The sequence below is a fragment of the Perna viridis genome, chromosome 2 (assembly GCF_037379345.1).
Source record: "Perna viridis isolate PV_CMFRI_1.1 ecotype Kerala chromosome 2, ASM3737934v1, whole genome shotgun sequence".
Classification (NCBI taxonomy): domain Eukaryota; kingdom Metazoa; phylum Mollusca; class Bivalvia; order Mytilida; family Mytilidae; genus Perna; species Perna viridis.
In genome coordinates, this window is record NC_142446.1 from 3024696 (window position 1) to 3036050 (window position 11355).

Below are 11355 nucleotides of genomic sequence, written 5' to 3' on the forward strand. Positions count from 1 at the left end.
GAGAGCTGTTCGTGTTCATAAATTCCAGCCTTTAGTAAACGAGTGTTACATATTTTAGCGCAATTCACATACACAAATTTGAAGATTAATTCAGTGTAAAAGAGTTGTGGTGCAATTATGTCTTCTTAGGGCGCTAAACTCGGATCTTTTATTTTGTTTCGCCAGTGTTTCTTTGTCTTACTTTAATAAAACAGGTAATAATTTATTAATGTTATTTTTATGTATTGTATTATATATCTACCCCGAAATAGTGAAATCAGCTAATTGTTGTTTCGGATGTTAAATCAGTTCTGTAATTAATTATTGATATTAACAGTACGGATGAGTAGAGTGTATAATTAGTTATCAATAAATGTACTGGTATAATGCAGGTAACTATCACCTACACTTCTGATGTAATTAATGATAGTTAGATCAGACCATGGCACGCGCTGATGGACATCAAATGTCCATATCAATTAGTGGATACGCTTTATCTGTACCTTAGTACATATTTTATTGCCAAACATGCACAGATATGAATTGCGACAACAACACAACTTGTACTTCCACAAGGAGCACATTTGTTTCTTCAATATGTAACAAACAATTCCTATCATTTTTCTTTGCGCTTTTTCTGTTTCAATCTACAATCATAAAAATAAAATGAAATGTACGACTAAATATTCTTTAAAAAGGAAAATGTACAGAATTTGCATGTCGTTGATTTATAATTAAGTCAGTAGCCATGAACTTTTCTTCAACCACTACATTGAATAATAATACTCTCCGGATGTTACTCGTATTATAATCTCTGGTTATAAAATAATAGCGAAAAATAATCAGATTTTCGTAATACCAGGACAGACAACGTCCGGGATTTATGCGGCCCATATCTTAAACAATTATACGAAAGCCTTTTTTCAACTAATATGGGTCATTAAATGCACACACACCAAAAAAAAAAAAATAAATAAATAAAATGTACTAAAAATAACATGTTCGTCTGTAATTAAATGCTTTTGATGCTATGTCCAGATTTTTGTCTATCTCTTCCTCTGGGCATAGCATTTATAAACATTTAAAACAACAGACGAACTCACGTAACAGTTATATAAAATATATGAGAATACTTCTAACCTTTCTATAGATTATCACAAGTTCATAGATCGTCTTTCAAATTTAAGTATACATTTTTTGCTAGTTTCTTTATAATGTGATTGTAAAGCCCTTTCAATAAAATAAGTAAATAAATAATTCCTTTTCACACCCTTCTTAATTGCCAATGAACATGCGCCATTTTTTAAGAAGAAATAATACAAACGTTTGTTTTAATTCCTTTTATATGCTTATAACCTTTGAGTCCCCCTTGCCCAATGTTATGAACGTTAGCCAAGTATTTATATAACAGCGGGTCATCAAGCAGGCTGTGCTGACCAGATTCATAAATCACTACAAGTTTTGTTTATGTTCCTCTTTAGTTAATGAATCATAATTCAATCTGACTGTGAACTATGGCCAAGCTATGCTGTGGTCAGCATGACCTGTATTCAATGGCTTCCGCTCTTTCGTCGGTTTTAACTGTAAATTTTCCAATTACCTGAGTGGCTAAAGGCCAATACACTAATGTAAAGTTAGTTACATAATAACGTATATTTATAGTATTGTCCACTATGATCTAATCATCTTTTTTCCTTGGAGCAATGGTAATATAAGATTATCTGGGTCATACACGTCACATGCGCAGAAGTTTATGTAGTTATTGTGCAAGAGGGTCATAGCGAGTTCACCGATTGCAAACAAGCGTATAAGGGTTGGTCATTGGTTGGTCAATCTCAATGGTCATCAGGTCTTAGCACATAACGGACTTTAATTATACCATAGCGTACGCTGCCTTGGACTTGCACGCTTTTTTTGTAAGTAGTTTATCAAATTTTAAATTTGTTTTATTTAATTTTAAAAATTAGATATTACATTGATGAAAGATAATCAATTTGTACTTTAAATCAAAATGAAAGTAGATATAAATGGGAAATATTAGTCGATGTTTTCAATTTGTTTTTGTTTTTGTTTTTGGGTCTTTTTTATGTATATATTTATGTATATATTATATCAAGATAAGGTTTAATTTCATGTTTTTTTTTATCCTTGATTTCTATTCATTTTTTCTTTTGTTTACTTATCTAATTATTAGAAAATTATTGTATTTAGATGAGTGCAAAATGGCAGAGACAGCGCTTGATCTGTCCAAACCAAGTACAGAGGTATACGTCAAAGTTGATCCTCACTCTGGACCTTCTTCTCCTGAATCTTCAGAAGAAAACAGCCTACAGGAAACAACATCTCATATCGTTACCAGTGATGAACAATCTTCCTCTGATAAAACCAGCAATATGCATAGACCTTTCAAAATGTATCCTGTAGATTCTTTTGTGTCTGTCGGTCTGCCTACACCAATGTCACCCTTATCTCCGATGCCATCCACTGCTACCGTGTCATCCGTGTTTGACACTGCAATTCCAACTTTTCCACTGACGCCGCTTACATCACATTTGCTTCAGCGTAAACGACGCGCAGAAAGTCGAAGTGACTCTAAAGATTCTAAAAAATCAAATCCAGTTCCTGAGGATAAAAAAGATGAATCCTATTGGGAAAGACGACGAAAAAACAATGAAGCTGCTAAACGATCAAGAGACTCAAGGCGAGAAAAGGAAGAGGAAATTGCAATGAGAGCGGCATTTTTAGAACAAGAAAATCTTAAACTCAGGGCACAAGTGGCAATTCTGAAAAATGAGACAGCTAAATTACATTACATGTTGTACAATCGATTGTGACTCTATTATTGAAAGATTTTTTCTACCTCATTGTGGTTCTATCACTAAGGAATGCTAGACCTGCATCTTTTTTTGGAGAACCTGAACAATTGTGTATATATGTGCTTCTGAACGTATATAGTGCTAACGTTTGAAAGTTATTTATTGTGAAACGCAAGGAGTGCGTATGATTTGTGTATACCCGAGTAGAAAAGGATCGCAATCTCCATTTTTCGGAATTTTTAACATTATCCTCATTTATCATGGTGCTACATACTCTTGTCCATTTAGACATGTACATTGAATTAAGTGTCAATTTTATCTTTTTACTTGAGAGTACTAAATCATTATTTTTTTTCAAGTTTCTGTGCTAGATGTATTTTTCCAAGTATGATACCGGATATTTTTGGTGGAAAGCAGGTTTTATCTTTTTTATTTAAAATTGTTGACAGCTTTCCTGTAAGAAAAAAGTTCAGTACACGTTTATACTTTATCGTACATTACATGTTCATGTTTTCTATGCATAATCTCGTATGTTTGTTTGCATGTGTAATTGTGTTAGATTAATTTTAGATTTTTACAATCGTAACTTACTGTGAAAGTAATCATCATTGGTGCAGATTTTGTGATGAATGATATTGTTATGTTTTATAGTAAAGTATTTTATACTGAATAGTATCGTCTTCACTTTTAAAGCATATTTATCAACAATGTTTTAGTTGCAGATTTGTTTAAATATTATTATTTATTTAATGACAGACATGCGCATGAAAAATGATTGCGCTTGAATTTGCTGTTTAAACATAGTAGACACATTTGTTTCGTGCCTAAAAATGGTGATAATATATAGCACGAAGCTGAAGACAATTATAAAACGGTTATTCATGTAGGTTTTTTTTTTATCTCTTTTAAGGTTTTATTTGGAAAAGATCTTATTTGTTAGCCTGAACTATGAACTGGATTGTATTATCTAATTCTCTTGTGACCCGAATCGTTCTTTGTGTAGAAGGTCAAATGACCGTCTTACCGAATACTTGCACAATTATCGGCTTCTTAAACCTTTATAAAATCTTACATAACACCACATTGAACTTTTAGCCTTGTTTGTAGTTTAAAAATCTTATATAACCTTTTGACCAGGTAGAAGCCTATTGACTGTGGTCATGTAATAAAGCTTATTTAAACACGGTCACAAAATTTCGGACAAAATTTTTTAAAATGAGAAGTGAAAAAAATATTTTAGAATTGAAACAACACTGAAAGTTAAACAAGAAGTATAAGTTTGTGTTGTCTGTATGTCTGTAATATGTTCGTCTTTACCTCACTCTAACACAATCGTAGGATTACATATATAGTTAGAGCGCGACCACAATGGCTATGTTCCAATATAAACTCGTATAACTTGTCTTTGTTTGGCTAAGAGCTCTAAGAGAGTCTCCACGTTACAACTGAAGCAAGCCATTGCATTGAAATGCCTAATCGAGAAAATGTTGATCTTCTGTACAGAAACTGAATTAAATTTGCATAGTTTAGCAACGTAAGGCGAGACCATAGCCATACCGTGTGAGAGTACCCCCTGTAGCCTTCCATACGGAGTACGACTCCATGCAGAAAGAATGAAGTCGTCATTTTTATACGACAGAAAAAAATGCGATCGTATAATGGTATGCCTCTGTCGCAGTCGACGTCCGTGTCGTCGCCGTCCGAAGATATGAGGTGGTTTTCGTTTGATTTAAATTTGGTTTTTTTTACGATAACTTTTGTAAAACTTAAAGGATCTTTTTAGAAATTTAAACACTTTTTTTTTCTTAGGGCATGGTGGATGAACCTAAAGGTTTTGGAGATTTTTGCCCATCCTTTCTGAAAATAAGAGGTTAAAAGTGGAAAACAAGTTTTGTAACTAGATATAAATGTTTATTTAAGTCTGATTTTTATGATTTCTTTGTTAATGTATTTCAATTCTTTTTAAAAAGCTATATTACAAAATAGAATGATCTTTATCCGTTTTCGAGTTATGTGGGTGCGAAATTGGATCACACCTAAAATAACCAACTTTTACTGTTAATTTATTTTTTTTTTAAATAGATTCCTTTCGGAAATGCCTGCCTGAGTTTTTCAATCAGATATCTCTCGAGTTTGACAACCACTAAAAATGAATAACTTTAAATTGAATTACAAAATATTGTGCAATATGATGTTCAAACCAGTTATGTCCATTATGAATTGTATATTCCTATGTTTAAGTGTGTCAAATACTAGTACTGTGTCCACATTTGCCTCCAGTGAAAACAGTTAAACATGTTGCGGTCGTGTCATGTTGCATTCAGTGAAGCTTAATTGGGGTTATGGCCCATACCGTTTTGGAATTAAGGACCCTAATGGGGGACAGGAATAAGTATTTTATAAAATCTAACTGTAAAACTCAAATATTAGCGTCTGGGTCTCTATAAAGAAAAGCTCGTATTTATTTGAGGGTTGTGACTAGAATCGTTCAGGGGTTTAGGGCCAAATAAGAGCCAGAAACAAGCTTTCTCTTGATATTCGGACAACTTGTGTGGATTTCTGTGAAATTGGACCATAAATAAGGTTCGATTGATCTTAAGGGTTATGACGCTTACTTTTATTTTTGGAAAAAAGGGTCAAGAAGCTCTAATTTAATTACACTTTTAAAGTTCCATTCCATATAAAGTAAAAAATTATGTGGCACATGATAGGAATGGATTGCCGATTTTGTGTGTTTTTGTATTTATTTTGATTTTTTTTCGGACATTTGAAGATTTCTAATATTGGCACTATTACTTCGGAAATATTCTTTACTTAGAATGCACCATGAGTAGGATTAGAAATTAATGAGAGGCCTTCTTACAAAAATCGTAATGAGGGAGAATTCACTTGCATATCCAAAGGATTCTGTAAACTAATTTGCATACAAAATTGACTTTTGTGACACAAAGTTGAATTTTATTCCACAAAATTGATTTTTATTACAAAAAGATCAAGTCCCATTCGGCGCCCGTACCATTTACCCTACATTTGGAAATTCGTTTCCAAACCATTTGCCCTCCTAACGTATTAGGGAATTCGTTTCACGTGAATCATTCGTTCTCCTAGCGTATTTGGAAATTCGTTTCATGCAAGCCATTCGTTGTTCTATCGTATTTGGAAATTCGATTCATACGAGCCATTCGTTGTTCTAACGTATTTGGAAATTCGTTTCATGTAAACCATTTGTTCTCCTAACGTATTTGGAAATTCGTTTCATGCGAGCCATTCGTTGTTCTGACGTATTTGGAAATTCGTTTCATGATAACCATTTTCCCTCCTAACGTATTAGGGAATTCGTTTCATGTAAACCATTTGTTCTCCTAACGTATTTGGAAATTCATTTCACGCGAGCCATTTGTTCTCCTAACGTATTAAGAAATTCGTTTTCATGCGAATCATTCGTTCCCTTAAGGTTTTTAGAACCATTGTTGTCATTTTCCCTTCCTGTTTGAATGTTTTTCTTTCCAAAAAAAAACGGAAAAAAAACAACCACAAAAAGAAAAAAAAAACCAAACAAGCAAAACTGCACAATGAAAAGGAAATAAAAGTTTATGTAAAACAAAGTCTTATACACAGTCAGCTGGATCTCCGAACTATAATGTAAGAACCCTTTTCTAACTACCTTTTTTACAAAGATTATGAAGCTCATAAAGAAGGGCAGTGATTTCGTTTGGATTATATAAAAATGATTTAAAAGATCTATTTATTTAGTAAATTTTAGTAAAATATTATGCAATTATAAAAGCAACAAGACATTGTTTGTTAAGTATAATTCTGCTTAATAACCAGGCAGGGAGCAAGTCATCACATCTTACGTTAATCAATGAAACTATATATATATATACGTTAATCAATGAAACTGCATATATAAAATTTTCGTTACAAAAATCTTTGCTCCATTACTCAGAATTATTGCTTCAATTTGCATGGTATCATATAAAACTTGTTATTTTTATCGTTCTCCTACATAAATTTCTTATTGAGCAAAAATAAGGAATGATTCAGGATATACTTGGCATCCTGTGCAGCCCCGTGTTATTTCAAAACATTTATTTCAAATTTCAATTTTGTGTCACATAAGTCAATTTTGTATAAGCAAATTAGTTTACAGAATCCTTTGGATATGCAAAAGAATTCAAAATGTGCAGCATCATGTACACACGTATTACAAACTTTAGGCATTCGCTGCAATACAGTGGATAAGGTACGAATGTGCACGGTTATAATAAAGCACATAAGTGAAAGAAACATCAGATATTGTAATCGTATAACCCACTGTGTCACTAAATCTTGAATCTAGAGATCATTTGAGCATATGTAAACAAAAGGGAAACGAAAGTTAGACACGTACTATGTCGGTTTTACATCTCGCCCGACCTGTTCCACTCAACCGAATTTCTTGTGTCATACACCAATAGAATTGGAATGAAATAAGGAATCTATCTGTATCTTGCAAAAAATCGTGAGGGACAGTGGAACAAAATAATCTTTAGACGGCTTTGACAGATTAACAAATTTCACCGCACAACATATTTCTAATATGATTTTCTTGGCTAATCTGACGATTCATTACTTTTTCCAACAAAATTTGGGACAAATACATTGATACAAATTATCTTTTCAAATTTTAACAAATTTGGTTGCGATTAACAGGTCGGGCAAAAGCATTTTATATTTGAGTTGAAAGATGTCAGGAAATGATCATGTGATTCACCAGGGAAACTCCCAATAAATCGAAAGTAGAAGAATCGCGTATTTTAAAGCCTGTTTTATCAAACAAATCTCATAGAAAACGTTTAATAGCAAAATTAGAATTCATTTTTGTCTGTACAAAACTGAATTTTGAGTACAAAACCACGAGAGTCCCATTCGGCGCCCCGTAATATTGTCAACACATAAAAAAACGCAGCCCGGTTATATCTACTTGTTGTCAGAAACCCTATACTGACTTCGATGAAACAAACGAAATCCTTTAAAAATCCTTTGATAATTTTGATGAAATAGTCATCTCTTAGAGGAACAGAGCATGTATCTGAAATTCATGATAGCCCAAAACTTATTGCATAAACTCCATACACGAAATACTACTAAACATGACAATTAAGTTTTTCTCTGTGTGAAAAGTAGCACATGCTTGAACGGCAAAATAACACCGATATAATAGTATCTGAATTGAAAATCACCGTGTTTCACCGCATTGAATGTGTTTATATATCTGAAATAGCTAGTTATCAAAGTAACACGAATTTCTAGTGCAAAACATTTCTGTCATATAAACGGAGATTTCCATTCGTCCATCGCAAACATTTGTAAAGCACGGAGAGAAATGCCCAGGACAGCTAAATTCTGATAATAAACTGGACGGCATCTGTATTTCATGTGTATTCCCCATTTCTTAATAGGAGCACTCCTACTGGGAGGTAACTTCAATAAATATGAGACAAAAAGATATAGTGAGGTCCTCGAAAGGATTGCTGCAGAATCCCTAATCAGTCGGACGTCCTAGCCCAATGCGCACGGTCTAACAGCAAAAATTAGACATTCAATTCGTTCCCACGGGAGTAAGAAGTGCAAGGTGTGTGTGCAAATTTTCTGAGTGCAGTGCAATAACCTCAGTTCGAAGTCGACGCAAAACCCGAGGTGGAAAGTCCAAAAAGGCAGTCGAACAAGTATCAGGTATAAAAATTGGGAAGAACAACTCACAGGCACCCTGTAAAACGAGATAATTACTGTTTTTTTTATATGTAAATGACTTATCATTTGAAACTATAATTAAATTTTAATATGTTCTCTAGAATGGTCGACCTATATACATTTTCGTATCATTTTATTCGATTCTAATCACAGCTCAGGGTAAAGTAAAACTAACCATGAAATCAAAACTGCAACTCTAGTGATTGAGTAAAAAAAATAGTGCACCCACTAACATACTTAGAAATAACTAAATATGTTGTTTTGTTATCCATCTAATTGTTCTGAATGTAAATAAGAGAATAAAAGATATATATATATATATATATAGAGAGAGAGAGAGAGAAAGATCAGAAAAATTCCCAACGATGTTAGAACTGTCAAATTTGCAAAACAAATTTTTGTCGTTCCCTCCGCGGGACTCGAACTCGTACTCCTGTGGCAACACCGCCAGCACAAAGTCCAGCGCCCTAGACCACTCGGCCAGCTAGGATATATAAAATATAGCTTTCACTGACCGGGTCATTCCTCATAAATTAGGGAATGGGAGGTGTTCGTTCACAGAAAATATTGATCAGGGAACGGGGAACGTCTCCAAATAAATCATAAGAATGGGGGATGTTCATCTACAAAAAATGTTAATTAGGAAAGGATAATGTTCGTCTACAAATTTGTCAATCATGGGAACGGGAAATGTTCGTCTACAGAAATAGTCAGGGGAACGGGACATTGATTGATTGATTTTCTTTATTTCCTCCAAAGGATGGAGGTTTACAAGACAAGCAAAAAAATTCACAAATACAATAATAGAACAGAAATAAACAAGGGAACGGAAGATTTTCGTCACCAGAAATAATCAGGGGAACGGGAAATATTTATTCACAGAAAATGTTAATCAGGGATACGGGAAACGTTCGTCTATATAAATAATCAGGGGAACGGGAGATGTTCGACAACAGACATAATCAGCGGAACGGGATATGTTCGACTACAGAAATAATCGGGGGAACGGAAAATGTTTGTCTACAGAAAATATCAAGGGAACGAGAAAAGTTCGTTTACCGAAATAATCAGGGAATGGGAGATGTTCGTCTACAGACATAATCAGGGGAACGGGAAATGTTCGACTTTATGTGAGTATATAAATGCATGGTCGAACATTTTTTTTTTGCATTATTGAAAAAGATACATTTGTTTTTTTGGTACTTCATTTCACGTCATCTTGTATTGCAGATACCTCTTTATACGTGGTTATAATGTTAAGTAGATTTTTGTACATCGGGCTCACACTTGTCCTCTCCAAGGATCTTCATTTTGACAGTTTCTGAGTTCTTTATTGTTAATATTCTTCTTGTACTAAAATTATCACTGGAAGACCGAGAAATCTTAATTAAACTGCAATAGTGACAATATATTGGCAATGAACCATATTCAAGTGTCATAGGTCACCAATACTGCACTGAGTAATTATCATATTCTAAAATGAATATGTCATTTCATGCCATCTGTTCCATTGAGTAACACAATGTGTCTAATAAAGCATACTATTTAACCACAACTTAAAATAACACCAGCAAGTAGCTATATATGTTGATGATACAGTTAATATACATAACTATATCGGAACTAAAGATGAAATAAATACACATTATCGGTATAACACATTTAAGTTATAGCTTATAATCACTCGCAGCCACGTGCATATCTTGTCTTTTTGCATTTGTTAAAAAAGACAATTATACCACAAGACAGATCAAATCATACTTAATCATATGATTATTTCTTTCACTACAAATCACAAAGATACATTTAACTAATTGTTTATAAAAAAACATGCAGAGAAATCTGCCGAAAAACATTTAATTCTCTGCTGCAGGGTCAGGTACAATGAAGGACACGCGTTTAAAGCGGCTTCTGCATTCTTTGTATTATAATCAGTTGTAGAAAACCCTTGTTCACAATGTATAAATTAAAGAAAAAGGCGGCATCTGGCACGAGATCTAAATAAACATTTCTGATTGATGACAATGGTTAAAAAATGTCATACTTCAATTAAAACAATCACATGTAAAAAGAAATAAAATCCTTGTCTCCTGATAAATATTCATGACCCCCTTTGACCAGTAATGTGAAACTAATGGTCTTGTCGCCAATTTTAATTTTTTACAATTTTGTGGCCTTTCAAATATCATTATCGATGAAATATGCAAAATACAAATTGTATTTCACAATATTGACCGCTGATGACCGTTATTGTCCGCACTCCACCTGCTTTTTTTGACCTAAGACTGACCAGAGTAAAGACAATTATCGGTTAAGAAAGTTCAACTTCTTTATAAATTTCGTCATAAGAACACAATAACAGCCTGACCAAGTCTGACCCTCAAAAGGTCATAGAAAAGTTGATGTGTTCTGGGGCGTATAGAGTCGTTCCATCATCAAAGTCGAGTGAATATTATGGAATGAAGGATATATGACTTTCTGTTATTAAGAATACTTATACATGTCTAGAAGACAAATGTATATGGGCAAGGCCGTTCGCCTATCTCATACTAATACCAACTATCTTATATAATAACTAAGCGTTCTAACAATCGTTACCAAGGCCAATTTGCCCCCAATAACAGACACCAGAAACGTACTTAATATGAGAAATAAGCTTAATCTAAAAACGCTTTTTGGTCGAAACACATAATACTTGTTTTATAAAAAATTATACAGAACGTTAAAATTAAGTCTTACAACACTTCATGGCCGTAATGCATTCCTTATCAATTCTAGCACTTCATACCACCATTTCTCGACTTTCTCTGATAGCCAACTATTT

At 33.5% G+C, this 11355-nt stretch overlaps 1 protein-coding gene across 1 annotated transcript; it reads left to right on the forward strand.

The window, feature by feature from the left end:
• The first annotated feature begins 1692 nt into the window (after positions 1 to 1692).
• Positions 1693 to 3465, forward strand: LOC148623308 (uncharacterized). Its single transcript, XM_088571132.1, has 2 exons — positions 1693 to 1895; positions 2191 to 3465. Exon 2 carries the CDS (start codon positions 2202 to 2204, stop codon positions 2811 to 2813), a length of 612 nt encoding a protein of 203 aa, XP_088427258.1. The 5' UTR covers positions 1693 to 1895; positions 2191 to 2201; the 3' UTR covers positions 2814 to 3465.
• The last annotated feature ends 7890 nt before the right edge of the window (positions 3466 to 11355 follow it).